The 18,360-nt window shown below is 42.5% G+C and overlaps 1 protein-coding gene across 3 annotated transcripts in view; it reads left to right on the top strand.

The window, feature by feature from the left end:
- The first annotated feature begins 3,527 nt into the window (after positions 1–3,527).
- The window catches only part of cers4a (ceramide synthase 4a), an 85,628-nt gene continuing 70,795 nt past the window's right edge, over positions 3,528–18,360 (top strand). Inside the window, exon 1 of one of the 3 annotated variants that reach the window (XM_059991503.1) lies at positions 3,528–3,562. Coding sequence is in view for 1 of the 3 variants with exons in the window: in XM_059991500.1 (XP_059847483.1) it covers positions 4,019–4,032 (14 nt within the window). In the remaining 2 variants the exon portion in view is untranslated. Of the gene's footprint in view, positions 3,563–3,752; positions 4,033–18,360 lie in introns of those variants that run through there. The other 2 variants (XM_059991500.1, XM_059991501.1) reach the window with 2 other exon arrangements.

Raw genomic sequence — 18,360 nt, 5'->3', positions numbered from 1 at the left:
GAATCTCAGGTACTGAAAAGGAGGCATACAGGAGTGAGACAGATCAGCTGATTGAGTAGTGTCGTAACAACAATCAAGGAATTGATTGTGGACTTCAGGAAGGGAAAGCCAAGGGAACAAACACCAGCCCTCATCAAGGGGACAGTCAGCAGTAGAAAGGTTGAACTGCTTCAAGATCCTGAGTGTCAACATCTCTGTCGATTTATCCTGGGCCCAACATTTAAAAAGAAGGCATGCCAGTGCCTATATTTCATGAGGAGTTTGAGGACATTTAGTATGTCACCAAAGATTCTAGTAAATTTCTCAGAAGTACTGTGGAGAGCATTCTAATCGACTGCATCACGGTCTGGTATGGAGGAGCCATTGCACACAATCAGAAATAGTTACAGAGGGTTGTAAACCCAGCAAGCTGCACCATGGGCATTAACCTCCCCACCATCGAGGACATCTTCAAAAAGCATTTCCTCAAAGAGGCAGCATCGATCATTAAGGACCACACTACCCAGGACGTGCCCTCTCCTCATTACTACCATCAGGGAAGAAGTACAGGGGTGCGAATATTTCCGAAAGGTCCGTGTACTCATGAAATCTACCTCAGTATTTTGTTCTCTTTTTGTATTACTTATTTATATTTATATATTTCTTTTTGTAACTTATAGTAATTCCTTATTCAGTGCGCAGTATTGCTGCCACAAGCCAACACATTTCACAATGGTTGTTAGTGATAAGAAACCTGATTTCAATTCCGATGTTTTGGGTCAACATCCTTCATCATGATTGGTCATAACTGTTCATGATGGACAGAAGAAAATAGGAGCAGAAGGCGATCTGGCATCTCAAGCCTGCCCTACCATTGAAGATAATCATGGTTAATCTATCCCAGGCCTCAATTCTTTCTCTGCAGAAGGCCCCAGATTTCTCAATACCCCAAAACTTCAAAAGATTATCCACTTCCTTTTTAAATTCTCTCAGCAGTCTATCCTCTACAACAATCCTTTGTGCTAAGAAATTCCAGAGATTCATAATGTCTGTGAAGAAATCCCGACATGCTTCAATTTTAAGTAATTGTCCCCATAAACAATTTTGGAAGGATTTCAACATCTAACCTCTTAAACTCTTATCGTGCTTCCAGTCGGCTACAGGTATCAATTATACCCAATGCTTTAATGACAAACTCTGCCATCTTCTTCAGGGATGATGGCTCATGATGGTATCGCCCTTGAAGAAGATGGCAGAGTTTTTCACTGAAACATCAAATATACTCGATACCTGTACCCGGCTGGATGCCGGAGAAGAGTTTATTCATCACATAAGCTGGGAAAGCACTTGATCCTTTTTAATCTACCTTCTTATTCCCTTTTTTTTAATCTTTAGATATCTTTTACATGATTCAATAAACAGAGGCCTCACTCTTCAAAGAAAACAGGCCTAATATTCTTAGATGCTCATAATAGGAGAATGTCTCATCCAAGCAATTAGCTGTGTGAATCGCTTTTGGACTGACTTCAATGCCAATATATCCTTTCTGAACTAAGGGATTAAAACTGCATGCAGTATTCCTCTTGTAGCCTTGGCAACAACCTCTACAATTCTAACAATACTTCTCTATTTTTAAACTTCAACCCCATAGCAAAAAAGGTCAAAGTTATTTGCCTTCTTGATTACTTGCTACACCTGCATGCTAACTTTTTGTTTTTGACGAGCAAGAATTTCCAGATCCTCCGAGCTCCACTCATCACCCAATATAATTAACAGTCAGTATTTTGTTTCCTCTTGCTGATGTGCATGACCTCACACTTCCCTGTGTTTGACAAGTTCTTGCCTATTCTTTCAATTTGCCTGTACTTTGCTGCAGAGTCAAGTATTTCCTCCTGCCTATTTTATCTGCTGCTACCTAACTCAATTATCTTGCATTTTGCTTTCCTCCATGTCATTAATATAAATAGTATATTAAGAGCCAACATTATGACACCAATTATATCTTTGCAGTCTAAAAAGGACAATTTATTTCAACTCTGCTTTTGATGTGATAATTAGTCCTGAATCCTTGTAACTTCCCCAATACTGTGAGCTCCTGACCTGTGCACATTTTTATGTGGCACATTATCAAATGCCTTCTGGAAATCCACATCTCTGCAGTTATAGGTCCCCCACCTTTAACTACCTATTTTATCTTTGAAAACTCTCAGCAAACTTGTCCACATGATTCTGTTGCAGTTCATTAGTTTCTGGCCAGTTTGTCTGCCTTTAATCCCCATTACTGTGTTTTTCCAATACAGGGGCTCCCCAGGTTATGCAAATCTGACTTTACACACACTCTCCTATACACTTATAAAAGAATTTTGAAGCTGGTAATAATAGTAATAACAACAAAATGTTTCACAGTAGTCATTAATGACTGTATGTAATACAGATTCTATTAATTTAATTATGAATAATGTTAGGGTGTGTTGGCACGTGGCCAAGTGGTTAATGCATCGGTCTAGTGATCTGAAGGTCGCTAGTTCGAGCCTTGGCTGAGGCTGCAAGTGTGTCCTTGAGCAAGGCACTTAACCACACATTGCTCTGCGACGACACTGGTGCCAAGCTGTATCAGCCCTTGCCCTTCCCTTGGACAACATTGGTGGCGTGGAGAGGGGAGATTTGCGGCATGGGCAACCGCCGGTCTCCCATACAACCCTGGCCAGGCCTGCACCCTGAAAACTTTCCAAGGCGCAAATCCATGGTCTCTCGAGACAAACGGATGCTTATAGAATGTTAGGGTGATTATTCAATGAAATGAAGGGATTATATAAAGTTTATGGGATATGATATAACAAAAGTTATAGAAACACCAGCTTACAGACAGTCCTCTGCTTTATGTTAGGAATCCTCACACTACCAGGGACTGCCTGTACCTTGCTCCTCATGATCACGGCTGTTAAAACGTTATTTTCTATTTGAGGCCTACCTGTTTGCTTCGTTTGCACTGTCCTTCACAGTGAAGGTTGGCGCAAAGTATTGTTTTAAATTTAAAAGAGAGGGGCTTTTCCACCTATCACCTCACAGCCACCTACCTGTCCCCCTTACCTGACCACCTATCACCTGCCAGCTCCTACTCCTTCCCCTCCTGCCACCTTCTTATTCTGGCTTCTTCCCACCTCTCACCCCCTTCCTTTCTAGTCCAGCTCAAAATGTTGACTGTTTGTTCTTCTCCATAGATGATGCCTCATCTGATGAGCTCCCCCAGCACTTTTGTCTGTTATTTTAAATTATCTGCCGCCTTATTGTTTGCCATTGTTAATTACCGAGTTACATTCACGGTGAGTCCCAAACTTACTTTTTTATCCACCCACCGAAAGTGAGGGCTCATTTGTAGAACTGGTGGAAGCTGCACGTTTAGCAAGCTTGCCTTCTCTTACACTGAGCGGTCTGGGGAACTAAGAACTACCCAGCACTTGATATACATAACGGGCTCTCTACCTACGCCAAGCAGGCGGACAGGGCAAAATCCACTTGGAAGACAAAAAGGACGGATAGGATCTGGGTGTGTTTACGTGTTCATTGCCTTGGAGATTTGAAGGTAACTGAGAGTGGCTGCAGGTGTACTCAGAGCGTCGCAGAGACAAACTGTCCGCCTGAAATGGTGTTTGTGCTGTTCGAAGCTGCATACAACACCCACAATCCTGAGCTCTCATGCCCACCGTCGATGTGATGTATCTGACACCTCCGGAGTTGAGCTGCGTTCTGTTTTGTACCGTCGGCAGTCTCCACCTCCTCTTGGAGGGTTCCGTGAATTTGAACCTTTGGGAGGCGTGGGCTTTGCACTAGGTGGCAGCTTTAGTTCGGATCAGTCTCCGGTGAAACGAGGGAGTTTCCCACCCCCCCATAAAAAAAGACCGCGCTCCATTCAGCATACTTTTTTACTCGCTCAACTTTCATCCAGTTTGATGTTAGTTTGTCAGCTGTGTAAATCAGTTTCGGCGTCGACTCTCCAGCCACAGGTCGGTGAGCGGATTTATTACCGCAACGATTGTGAATGCAAGCTGAGAGGTCGGTGGAGGTAGAGGGGGAGGGGGAAATGGGGGTAGAAGGTAGGAGACCGGGACGTAATTCCGGAATATAAAATCAATTAATAATGGAATCGCATCGGGAGGGTTAGAAATGAGAGGAGTTCGACGGGGGCAAGGCAAAATAAGGCAAATGTTTCGGCGTTAAGTCGCATTGTATTTTTGGGAGTTAATGTGGATCCTTTGTATTTACTTTCTACTGAGATGGAACTAACCCCCCTCTTACTAGCTGATATTTTGGGGGTTAACTTTTAGCTACTATACAAAAAGACACTATTTTAAGATTGGGAGATCTTCTGTCTTCAGAAATTCAGGTTTTCTGTTTAATAAGTTGATGGAGTTCTGCACCAGTCAGGAATAATATCCACTAGACAGATACTTGTGTTATTTGCCAGTCCCACTTCCTAGTTTAAGAAACTTTGATCACCCTATAGTAGAGCTTTACATTTTGTGTTAAGGGTTTTATTTTGCTGTGAATGGGGACCTATCCTTTGAGGCAGTAGAAGGTGACCTGACTTGAGAAGTTCCACAGGTTTTATTTTGGTCAGCTGAAGGGTCAAAGGGATCTTTGATTGAGCTGCTGGTAACCAAAACGAGTTGAATTACTGTTCCTCAGAGTGATTTCAGACCATGAGACATCGGAGCAGATCTAGACCATTCGGCCCATTGAGTACTATTTCATTTCATCATGGCTAATCCATTTCCCCCTCAACTGAATACTCGTGCCTTCTCCCTGTAACCTTTCACACCCTGACTAGTCAAGAACCTATCAATGCCTGCCTTAAATACACCCAATGACCTGCCTCCACAGCCACCTGTGGCAACAGATTCCACAAATTCACTACCCTCTGGCTAAACAAAATTCATCCTAATCTCTGTTCTAAATGGATGTTCCTCAATTACAGGGGTTCCACCTTGGGGTCGATTGACTCCTTAGTTAATGGTAGGGATCAATGGTATAAAAAACGTTGGGAAACCCTGGTCTATTCTGAGGCTCTGCCCTCTGGTCTTAGCCATCCCCCACCATAGGAAACCCCTTTCCACATCCACTCTATCTAGGCTTTACAACAATCGATATGTTTCAATGAGATTACTCCTTAATTCTTCTAATTTCCAATGAGTAAAGGCTAGAGTCATCAATTGCTCCTCATACTGACAAGCCTTTCATTCCTAGAATCATTCTGTGAAACTCCGCTGAACCCTTTCCAACGTCAGCACATCCTTCCTTAAATAAGGAACCCAAAACTGCTCACGATACTCCAAATGAGGTCTTACCAATACCTTATATATCCTCAGCGTTACATCCTTGCTTTTATATTCTAGTCGTCTCAAAATGAATGTTAGCATCGCATTTGCCTTCCTCAGCACCAACTCAGCCTGCAAGCTAACCTTCAGGGAATCCTGCACAAGGACTCCCAAGTCCCTTTGCACCTTGGATTTTTGAATTTTCTCCACATTTAGAAAATAGCCTGTGCTTTTATTCCTTCGACTAACGTGCATGACCATACACTTCCCGGCACTATTCTACTTGCCACTTCTTTGCCCATCCTCCTAATCTGTCCAAGTTCTCCTAGTTTCCCTGCTTCCTCAATACTCCCTGTATCTCTGCCTACTTCACATTGTCCGCAAACTTGACATGAGTGTAAAAAGAATCAGTTCCAACGCTGACCCCTGCAGATCACCACTCATCATTGGCAGCCAATAAGAAAAAGCTCACTTTATTGCAACTCTTTGCCTCCTGTAAATCAGTCAATCCTTTAGCCATGCTAGTGTCTTTCATGCAATACCATGAGCTCTTAACTTGTTAAGCAGCCTCAAGTGTGGCACCTTGTTAAAGGCTTTTTGAAAATCCAAGTACTGTATACAACATCATCCGATTCTCCTTTGTCTATCCTGATTATTATTTACTGAAAGAATTCTAACAAATTTGTCCGGCAAGATTTTCCCTTAAGAAAACCATGCTGACTTTGGCCAATTTTATCATGCGCCTCCAAACACCCCGAAACCACATCCTTAACAATTAACTCCAACATCTTCCCAACTACTGAGATCAGGCTAATTAGCCTATAATTTCCTTTCTGCTGCCTTCCTCCCTTTTTGAAGAGTGGAGTGACACTTGCAATTTTCTAGTACCCTGGAACCATTCCAGAATGTACTGATTTTTATAAGATCATTACAAATGCCTCCACAACCTCCTCAGGGTACGTCAGAATCCTGGGGAATAGTCCATCTGGTTCAGGTGACTTATCTACCTTCAGACCTTTCAGTTTTCCTAGCACCCTCTCCCTAGTAATGGCAACTGCAGTCACTTCTGCCTCCGGCTAGTATCTTCCACAATGAAGACATATGCAAAATACTTATTTAGTTCATCCGCCATTTCCTTGTCCCTTGTTATTACCTCTCCAGCATCATTTTCCAGCTGCCCAATATCCACTCTCTCCTCTATTATACTCTTTATATATCTTGAGAAAAAGCTTTTGGAATGCTCCTTGGCTAGCTTGCCTTTATCTTTTCTCCCTTTATGGCTTCTGTTGATTTTTAAAAGTTTTGCAATCCTCCAACTTCCCATCAATTGTTGTTCTATTATATGCCCTCTCTTTTGCTTTTATGTTGGCTTTGACTTCACCTGTTAGCCATCATCCTGCCTTTAGAATACTACTCCTTTGGGATGTATCTATCCTGCGCCTTCTGAATTGCTCCCAGAAACTCCAGCCATTGCTGCACTGCTGTCATCCCTGCTAGAGTCCCCTTCCACTCAGCTTTGGCCAGCTCCTCTCCCATGCCTCTGTAATTCCCTTTACTACACTGTAATACTGATACATCTGACTTTAGCTTCTCTCTCTCAAACTGCAGTGTGAATTCTATCATATTTTTCCCCATTCATAACTTCAACTTGTGAGGGATCTATAATTACACTATCAAATGGATTTGTGGTCCTATACAACCTGCAAAAGGGACTGGGAACAGGGATGAAGGGTACATAATAACCAGGGAGCCTCGGTGGGAAAACTGATGAAACCATTTGTGCAGGGGTCTGTTTTGAGAAGGGAGTAGGCTTGGTCCATGGCATTAGACTTGGGGGGGTGGGGGGGGGGTTAGGGAATGGACAGATAATGCTCCATGACAAAGATGTCTCTTTGGAAAAATAGTGAGGCTTGAAGAGTAATTATACTTTGCCTGTAGGGTGGATATATGAAATATATGCTCCTTGCTAGACAGAAAAGTGGATGAGTGATGATACTTAAATTCACAAAATGCAGGCTTCCGCAATGGGTCTTGATAAATTCTGTAGGAGTTGGGATATTCAGAAATACACAAACTTGGGTATTAAAATAAAAATTATTGGGGTATTTTGTCACAGATACTCAACTCTATCAAGCTAAGCATTGACGAGCCCAATAATACCTGTAACCCTCTGGTTCGGCCTGCTGTGTTAATCTAGGAGGAGACAGCCTCCAGCCTGGCCAAACTTAAAAAATCCTGTTTGGGTGGATGTTGTGTGATGTGTCCCGTTACAAATCAGTGCCATGAAATAACAAACAGTACACAATATGCAACTAAATGATTGAACTTCATAATTCTTAATTTCACTATAGGGTTAATAAACAAAAAAAAAGAGAAAAAGGGCCCATTTTAATGAAACTGTCTAATGTTGGAGTGAATGTTGGAGCTCACTGTTTTCCTGTCTGTTCGTTCTCCATCGATTTCCCCTGGGTATCGTTGACTCCCGAACCCATTCCACGTCCGCTCAGTCCTGCAGTTTATAACTTCTCCATTCTGGCATCTTCTCTCTCCATCTTCTCCTGAACCAAAGTCCCTTCTCTCAGGCACATAAGAAAGGAAAACACCTCCCCTCATTGGCCAGCGCACATTCCAAAGCCCCCGTTATCTCTAGTCATAACTTGCTGCAGCTACAGAGAAACTATTACATTAGCAACGTACCCTTTCCCAGGGCGTTACATACTTGTGAATTATATTATTGCTAATTTAAACCTCCAACATTATTCTGTAACTCCTTGGATAACACAAGTGCCTAAACTTTAGCTTGAGCTGTGTGGAACCGTGTAAAAGGAAAGGAGTAGCAAGTTTTAATTGTGCACATTTAGGTAGACTGTACAATGCTTTTGTGAGGTATATGTGAGCCAGTCTTTGGGTCTATTAACTCCTGACTAGCTTAACTGGATGTGATAGAGGACTTTTGTCTCTGTGTTGTCCAAAGCAGAATTGAAGTCAAACTTAATGCAGATAAACTGTTAAAGCAGTGCTTTACCTCTAGTCCAGTTATTAATATGAATGTTAAAAATGGCACAGGACTTGTTTAAGAAGACTAGCAAGCTCTCCTCCAGTACCATCAAGAACAAGTTACCCATCTCCTTATTTCTATGTGTATATATTTAAAGAGAAAATTGCTTCACTTACGTTTCATCAAGAGGTCTTCTTTGACATCAATTTGGAACTTGTAAACAATATGATATCATTAATGAGGACGTATTTATGCTCTTCTCTGGGGTCTAGTTACTGGCTGAAACCTGAATAATATCTTTGGGGAAATTTAACTTGAACTTGAGAAGCCGGGTGAATTAGGAAAACAACTTTCAGTCAAGGAATTGGTTTGTCAATAATGTCTCAGATGAATGATTGCTAATGAACAGTTCAATAATTTATGCTCTGCTCTTGCACTCGAGCACGTAAAATATTAATGGTGCTTTTGTTTAATGTTGAAGACGTTCTGCGTTTAGGGGAGCAGACATGGCAGGATCATCCGGCCTGGTGCCAAAAGTGTGAGAAGATGGGTCATGTGCATTAAGAGGTCAGAGCACAGTCTTTTAGAGGGTAGAGTTGGGGTAGGCACAGGGGAAAGGAGGTGGGGAAGAGGCAACCTATTCAAGGAGGAAGAGATAGTGGGCATGAAGGGCTGGCGGCCTGGGCAGATGAGAGGTAAAATCTGCTCAGTGAGGTGTAAGTATTTTTATCAGAGAAGTAATATGTCTAGATAAGGTTAGGTGGCTATGGGCAGATAGGAGGCAGTGAAAAAGGGGCAGCACGGTAGCATAGTGGTTAGCACAATGCTCTGCAGTACCAATGAACCGGGTTCAATTCCCGCCACTGTCTGTAAGGAGTTTGTACATTCTCCCTGTGACTGCGTGGGTTTCCTCTGATATGCTGATGTGTGCATGTAGCCATATGAGTTTGCTCTGGGTGCTCCAGTTTCCTCCCACAGTCCAAAGATATACCAGTTGGTAGGTCAGTTGGTCATTGTAAGATGTCCTGTGATTAGACAAGGATTAAATTGGGGTTTGCTGGGTGGAGTGGCTCAAAGGGCTGGAAGGGAAAGACACCTGGAAAAGAATGGGTGTTGAGCTGGATACTGATGGTGTTGTGGTAAAGGATGCACTTCCCTGCAGAATAAATCAGTGAAAGATGCATGTTCTGGTGATAGGGGCATTTAATTTATGGAAGAAATTTAGATTTTGTTGTCCATGTGGAAGTAAGTCATCAAATATGCTTTCTTTCCTAAATCTCCCATTTTTGCATGGGTTCTAATGAAATCAAACCAGTGAACATGCATGAAATCTATCTCCACTGTTGCATTATTGATCAACATCAAAATGACATGTTCTGTGTTCCATGCTCCAGTGAGATAGAATACACCAATGTGGGAACTGTCATGTTGTATCGGTAGTTTTTAGTAATTGAAAGACTGAAGGAGTGCTCCAGTGTTTACAATCTTCTGCAGAGATATCGGCTGCCTCCAGGTACAGCAAATAGATGGATTCAAGTGTTTTTTTCTCCATTTATGCTAGTTTTTTCCTCCAAGGTGTTCTACTCCCTCATATGTTGCTGACTTTATAAGAATTGGTCATAATTACCATGAAGCAGTAAAACATGGACTTTGATAAACTCTATGCACTTGGCAGAGAAGTCAATGAGAAATGAAAATGGAATTTCTAAAATGTGTTTGGGACTCTTTCCTTGGGGATTTTGAATGCTCAAGAGAGATTGCTGAATCTAGTTATGATTAATGCAAATACAGAGGTATGTATTATGTGCAACTGCATATTTGGCTGTAGTACCTAGATTTTCCAATTTAACAGCAGCAAAAGCTTGGATTTGCCACTGACCTTGAAAGTAGCCCTAAAGTTTTAAATAAACTGTATGGTGTGGATTTGCCCTCTTAAATAAAATTTGGGATTGAGCATCCCTTTATAAGTATAGTATCCAAAAATGCAGAACTTCTGGGTGGCAGAGTAACTAGATTAAAAAAAAGTTTCAGAAAAGCAATAAATAAAAATTGCTGACTTTAACAATAGCACTTCAAAGGAAGGGAAATAGAAAAAAAGATCATTTAATTTGCTTACAATTAAATCTTAATGTAAGAATAATCTATACATTGTTTTGGGGGCTTGGGAGCAATAATTGTGGCCTTAAGCAATACAAAGCAACTCAGTGAATCAGGCTGAAATATGGAGGGTAAAAACAGTTGATGTCTCACACTCTTTATCAGGACTGGAGAGGAAGGGGGCAGAAGCCATATTAAGTGGGTGGGGGAAGAGGGAGAGGATGCTGCAAACCTGTGCTGACCAGCTGGCTGGACTGTTTAACTTCTCACCACTGTAGTTGGAGGTTGCCACCTGCTTTAAAAGGAAGAACAGGGTGTGCTGCCTCAGTGATATTTTCCCTGTAGCACTCAGATCTGCTGTAATAAAATGCTTTGAGAGGTTGATCGTGGCTAGAATTAACCTGCTTGAGGAAGGACCTGGACCCGCTACAATTTTCCTTCAGTCACTCACTGCTGTAGTCTGAAGTTCCCACCTGCTTCAAAAGAACGTCAATCATACCAGTGTCCAAGAAGAGCAGGGTGAGCTGCCTCAATTACTATTTCCCAGTTGCGATCATATCTATTGTGAAGAAGTGCTTTGAGAGATTGGTCATGGCCAAGGTTAACTCCTGTCTAAACAAGGCCCTGAACCTACTGCAATTTGCCTACCAGCACAAACAGGTCTACAGCAGATACAATTCACTGGCTCTCCATTCAGCCTTGGACTACCTGGAGAGCAGCAGTATTTGTGTCAGGCTTCTGCTTATTGATTACAGCTCAGCATTCAACAGCCTCAGCCCCTCAGTACTACTCTACAAGCTTCAAAACCTGGGCCTCTCTACCTCCCTTTGCACCTGGATCCTTGATTTCTTCATCAGGAGGTGGTCAGTTTGAATTGGTGATACCATCTCCTACTCCCTGACAATCAGTACAGGTGCACCTCAAGGGTGCGTGCCTAGTCCACGTACTCTGCGCTCATGGCTGTATGGATAGGCACAGCTCCAGTGCCATCTATACATTTGCTGATGACACCTTTGCTGCTGGTAGAATCTCAGATGGTGACAAGCAGTCATCCAGGAGTGAAATGGATCAGCAGTTCGACAGGTGTTGCAGAAACAAACTTGCACTCAACGTCAGTAAAGAATTGACTGAAAGGGGAAGTCATGAGAACACACCGATCCTCATTGAGGGGTCAGGGGTGAAAAAAGTGAGTAGCTTCAATTTCCTGGGTGTCAACATCTCAGAGGATCTATCCTGGGGTCCGTAATGCAATCCTAAAGAAGGCATGCCAGGGGCTCTACTTCATTAGGAGTTTGAGGAGATTTCTGGCAAATTTCTATAGATGCACCATGGAGAACATTCTGACTGGTTGCGTCACTGACTGGTATAGAGGCTGCAATGCACAAGATTGAAGGAAGGGTTGAAGATTCAGCCAGCTCCATCTCGGGCACAACCTTCCTGACCACCAAAGGTGTTTGCAAAAGTCATTGCCTCAGACAGACATTAAGGACCCTCACTATCCGAGATGTGTCCTCTTACTGGGGAGGAGGTACAGGAGACTGAAGACCTATACCTAACATTTTTAGAACAGCTTCTAATCCTGTTCCATCGGATTTCTGAACGATCTATAAGCCAATGAACGCCACCTTGCTACTATTTTGCACTCTCTTTTTTTTAAATTGTTGTAATTTTTTGTGTCTTACACAGTCCTGCTGCCACCAAACAATAAATTTCATGACATCCTGATTATAATTCTGACTCTACACTTACAAGGGTGCCCCCCCCCCCCCCGCCCCTGGGGTGTTGACAGGATAATGCTGACATTTAAGATTAGGTAGTGGAAGGCAAAGATTTAGTCTGTGGGATAGTTTTATAGATTTGAGCCCACGCAAGTGGAGGATCAACACTTTGAGAGATTTGCGTATAACTTTATAATTCTTCCATGTTTAAATATCATTATGCAGGTAATGAATATACGATATGGGGAGGGGGTGGCATTTAAAAGAACAAGTTGACAATTTTGTCCCAATCTGAATGCTGATCTTTTCTCATACAGGAAATAATTGGGACATTATAACTAGTAACTGCACAACTTACTCTATTTTGATATTTAAAATATCTGGAAATATGCAAATTATATCACAACCTTTATACTTTTTTTTGAGATGGAGGCATTGAGTGGTTCACCAACAAAGTTTTGTCAGAAACAATTGCTTTAATAGTTTTGGATCTGAAATCACCTTCATTCTGGAGTTGTTTCCCTTGTTCCTTCTAAATCTCCAGTGCATCCAACATTCACACTGCTCTTTGATCTGATTTGTGTGATGTTACTATATTTAACCTTCATGCAAATTCACCAGGCTGAACTCATTTGATTGTCAGGTAATCTAATACAAACCTGACAACATGTGGAGAAAAAGAAACTGCAGTCCTAAGATTAAAACACCAGACTTTCAAGGTGGGGTTTGAACTGCTCTACAGTGAGTAAAGGATGTGAACTTTGGCCACAGTGCATTGGTGGTGGATGGAATATATGAAGGGATGTCCTAGGATGTCCATTCAAGTTGGTGTTTTACCTTGGATAACATTGAGCCTCTTATGTTGGAGCTGTTTATCGGGCTAATGAAGAGTACTGCATTGTGCTGCTTTCTCTCAATGCTTTCACCATCACCACCATCAACACTACTCTGCCCATGAAAGGAGTCAGCTTCACAAACAAGAGAAAATCTGCAGATGCTGGAAATTCGAGTAACACACACAAAGCTGGAGGAATTCAGCAGGCCAGGCAGCATTTATGGAAAAAGTACAGTCGACGAGACCGAAAAAGAGAAAAAGAAAGGGTGTCTGCTTCTAGCGTTTCTGAGCAGCAGTTTTGGAAATTAACAGCGATGTGTGATTATCAATTTCTCCATGTACGTTTTTGTTTCCCCAATGGTTATTGTTAATGGTATCCTATTAGATTTCTTTTTATGCCCATATTTTTTTACAGGGCATGATTAGTTCATGCTCAATGCTCGATTCAGTGAATTAGCAGCACTTTGTATCTCTGATACTCGCACTTTAATGATCACTTTACATCTGTAACTTATTATCTTATGTTAAGCACATAAGATAATAAAATCAAGCACACACTTGATTTTATTGCAGCCTCAAGCGATTTGTGTAATCTTTGGGAACAAAGCAATTTGTGGGAGTAGCCCTCAAGGGAATGCACAGGGTTAGAGTGAGGTGCTGAGGCTTTCGTTCAAGTGGCTTCCATGAAAAAAGATGGAGGCCAATGGGAGTTTCTGGGGAACTTCTGTTTTTCTTTATTACATCAGAAGAGCAGTGAGAATGGATCCCAGGGCAGTGTTGAGCTCCTCTTGAATGACGCAGAATGCCAGGGAGACCTATGTAGTCAAAGTTGAGGGGCAGTAACTGTTCCTATATCTTCTTCCTGATGGTAGCAGCAAGAAGAGAGCATAACCTGAGTGGTAGGGGTCCCTAATGATGGATGCTGCTTTCCTACAACAGTGTTTCATGTAGATGTGCTCAATGGTTGGGAGGGGTTTACCCATGATGGACTGGGCTGTATCTATTACTTTTGGTAGGACATTGGTGTTCCCATACCAGGCTGTGAGGCAGCCAGTCAATATACTCTCCACCACACATCTATAAGAGTTTATTAAAGTTTTAGATGTCATTCCAAATCCTCACAAACTTCTAAGGAAGTAGAGGTGCTGTCATGCTTTCTTCATAATTGCACTTGCCTGCTGGGCCCAGGTAGACCCCCTGAAATGATAACACTGAGGAATTTAAAGTTGCTGACCCTCTCCACCTCTGATCCCTGGAAAGATTCAGGTATAAAGGTGATGAACTTAGATCATGGATCAATATGTGGATATGTGGCATTGTGGGCATTACAGTGATTTGGCTGTCAAAAGGGCAGGTATGGTTGCTGGACGTTCTGGGGTTTAGATGCTTCAAAGGGGACAGGAAAGGAGGTAAATAGTGGGAAAGGGTAATATTGCTGATCAAGGATAGTAACATAACTGCAGAAGGGAGGTTGTCATGGAAGGTTTGTTCACAGAGTTGGTGTGGATGGCAGTCAGAAACAGGAAGGCAGCAATCACTCTATTGGGAGTACTGTGTAGGCCATGCAATAGCAAAGTGGACACTCAGGAGCAGATCAATAAGCAGATTCTGAAGAGATGAAAAAAATAACAGGGTTGTTGTCATGGGTGATTTCAACTTCCTTAAGTTGTTTGGCACCTCCAGGTGCACAAGGTTTAGATGGGGTAGAATTTGTTAGTTGTGTCCAGGAAGGATTCCTGATACAATGTCATTAGGCCAACTAGAAGAGAGGCCAAACTGGATCTAATACTAGGCAATGACCCAGGTCAAATGACCTATCGTTTGGCGGGTGAGCATTTCAGAGACGGTGACCACAACTCCCTGACCTTTAGCATAGCCCTGGACAAGGGTGGGAGCACATGGCACAGGAAAAGTATTTAATTGGGGGAGGACTAATTATTGCTAATTGGCAGAACATAGGAGCTAAATTGGGAACAAATGTTCTCAGGGAAATGTGCCAAAGAAATGTGAAGGTTGCTTGAACACCTTACATGGGGTTCTGGATAGCTATTGAGGCAGGGAGAAGGCAAGGAACCGTGGTTTAAAAAAAAGAGGTGGAATTTTCACTGAGGAAGAAGGAAGCAAACTTAAGGATTAGCAAGCAAAGATCAGGCTGGACTCTTGTGAGTTATAAGGTAACTAGGAAGAAGCTTAAGAAGGGACAAAGAAGAACTAGAAAAGGATGTGTGAAGGCCTAGACAACTAGGATGAAGGAAAACCCTGAGGTGTTGACATGTACATAAAGAACAGGAGGTTGAATAGATTCAGGGTTGGAAAAATCAGGGCAAATCAGGCCAAATAAACGTGCCTGGAGTCGAAAGAGGGAGGGGAGGTCCTTAATGAATACTTTGCTTTAGTATTCACCAGTGACAGGGATCTTGACAAACGTTAGATCAGCGTAGAACAGCAGATTGTGAAGCAATATGTCTAGTTTAAGAAAGAGGATGTGTTGAAACTTTTGAAAAACATTAGAGCATAGCTTTGTGAGGGGCAGGTCATGACCCTTGAGCTTGATTGAATTTTATGAAGAAATGACAAAACAAATTGTGTGGTGGATGTGGTGGATATGGATATTTAGTAAGGTTCCCCATGGTTGGCTCAGTCATGGAATCCAATGAAACTTGCATGGATCCAGAATGAGCTTGACAACAGAGAGCAGTGGGTGACAGTAGGTGGAGCAGATTCTGTCTGGAGGTCTGTGACTATTGGTGCTCAGCAGGGGTATGTTCTAGGACACCTGCTCATTGTGACTTTTATAAATGGCTTGGATGAGAAAGTGGAAGGGTGGATGACACCATTTGCAGATGATACAAAGGTTGATGGTGGTGTGGTTAGTAGAGGGTTGTCGAAGGTTACAATGGGACAGGATGCAGCGCTGGGCTGAGAAGTGGAAGAGTGGAAAAGTGCGAAGTGATACAATTTTGAAGTTTGAACTTGAAGGCAAAATACAAAATTTAGCAGTGTAGGGATCTTGAGGTCTTAGTCAATAAATCCCTCAAAGCTGCCATGCAAGTTGATAGGGTGGTTGAGAAAGCATATGGTGTGTTGGTTCATTAGTTAGGGCATTGAGTTCAAGAGCTGCAAGGTAATGTTGGAGCTCTATAAAAATGTTTTATTTTTATTAAGTGCAATCGTGAACAATATCCAGATCAGAAATGCTGATTAAGTCATCTAGTTCCCAAAGAGAACTCTGATAGGTCAATCAGTTGGTTCACTGCTGCTCAGCAACAGAACACAAAAAAATTGTATGTACAATTAAGAAACATTAAAAAATAGTAGAAATACTGGAGTCATGACGATCATGATGAAGTCTACTGGAGAGAGGCATTTATACACATACTGTCCTCCATAATTCAAGGAGATTGAAGGATAAGGTGACAAAACCTGACAGGAGCATTTGGAACTAAAAATTAATCTCTACTGGGAGAAAACAGCACCTGTTCTTTCTGCACTGTTCTCCAGCAGTTTAAGGACTAAGTCCAGCTGTAACATAACTCACAAGTGCTCTTGAAAGTCAGGTATTAACCCTACCTACCAACAACCAAACATTGCCATCCTGGTCCCCTTCATGATAGCATGTGACTTCCCTCCCAGAGATGATAAGTGTTTGTTCACTCGACTCTTGAAGGCTTGGACCCCATCATCGCAGATGTTTCCAACCACAGCATCTGGAAGGCTGCTCCAAATTCTGATAGTACAGTGAAGGAAGCTTCTATCCAGTGTGTAGGTTCTCGCATCAGGCATAGAAACAGCATGAGCAGGCATAGATAAACTTGATCGTGTGGTGCGCCGTCTCTCATAAGATGAAGGCAGCATGGCGCAAAGGTTTGCAGGGCTATAGCTGGTCTGCATTTTGTATAGCACAGTAGCTGCAGCAACCTGTCGTCTGTGGTGTAAGCTACTGATGGCTAGCTTCTCACGAGCTGTGGTCGCACCACACTTGGAGTATTATGTCCATTTCTGGTCCTCTCTTTCTAGGAAGGATGTGGAAGCTTTAGAGAGGGTGCAGATGAGATTTATCAGGAGAAGAGAAATATAAAAGAATCTGCAGATGCTGGAGATCTTGAGCAACACACACAGATTGCAGGAGGAACTCAACGAGGCAGGCAGCATCTATGGAGGAGAATAAACAGTTGACATTTTGGCCTTCAACAGAACTGGAAAGGGGACAGAAGCAGAAGATGGGGAAAGGGAAAGGAATCAGAAGGAAACTGGCCAATGATAGGTGAGACCAGCTGAGGAGGAAGGTGGATGGGGGAGAGGAGGATGAACTAAGAAACTGACAGGGGATAGCTGGGAAAGGTCAAGGGTCAAAGGAGAGGATAGTGGACCATGGGGGGTTAGGGAAGAGCAGGGGAGCAAGAAGAATATGATGAACAGGTGAGGAGAGGAGAATGGGTGAGAGGGTAATCAGAATGGCGAATGGAAAAAGAGAGAAGGGGGAGCAGGGAGAAATAGGTGAAAGTTAGAGATTTCAATATTCATGCCATCAGGTTAGAGACCATCCATAGGCATATGAGGTGTTGCTCCTCCAACCTTAGTTTAGCCTCATCATGGAGGAGGTCCAATTGGAGTGGGTAGCCACCAGGAGAACCTGCCTTATGTGGTGAACAGAGCAGAGGTATTCAATGATTGATTAGGGATGTGTACGAAGAAAGATTGAGCAGGCAAGAGTTTTTCCCTTTAGAGCAGAGAAGGATGAGAGGTTACTTGATAGAGATGTACACACTGATAACGGGCATACATAGAGTAGACAGCCAGCATCTTTTTCCCAGGGCAGCTCTGGCTAATATGGGAGGACATATTTTTAAGGTGATTGGAAGAAAGTATGGTGGGGGGGAGGGGGTGGAGTCAGAGGTAGGTTTTTCCTAATAGGGTGGTAAGTGCTTGGAATGTATTGCCAGGGGCGATGGTAGACACAGAAGAATTAGGGACATTTAAGAGACTCTTGGATAGGAACATGGATGGAAGAAAAGGAGGGTTTATGTGTGAGGGAAGGGTTAGATTGATCCAGAAGTAGTTTGAAAGGTCGGTACATCATCATGGACCAAAAGGCCTAGCTGTTCGGTGTTGTGTCTTCTAAAATTTCAGATGCACAGATCCAAATCACGGGCAATCTATCTAGAAAGAAAAAAGCAGGAAAGCTTAAGATGCAAATACTTCATTCAGCTTTCTCTATAGTGGTAAGGCAATATTTCTATTCTTCATTCCTCCCATTGAAGTTGGATTCTAAAGCAGTGTTTTGGATGAAGTGTGAAGACTTGGGCTGGAAGAAGTTAAGAGAAATGATGAATGGAATCGGCCTGAAACGTCAACTGTACTTCTTCCTATAGATGCTGCATCCCACCAGCATTTTGTGTGTGTTGCTTGTATTTCCAG

Source organism: Hypanus sabinus, chromosome 16 (assembly GCF_030144855.1).
Source record: "Hypanus sabinus isolate sHypSab1 chromosome 16, sHypSab1.hap1, whole genome shotgun sequence".
Taxonomy (NCBI): Eukaryota; Metazoa; Chordata; class Chondrichthyes; order Myliobatiformes; family Dasyatidae; genus Hypanus; species Hypanus sabinus.
Note: the sequence above shows the minus strand (reverse complement) of the source record. Positions and strands in the feature narration are given on the sequence as shown.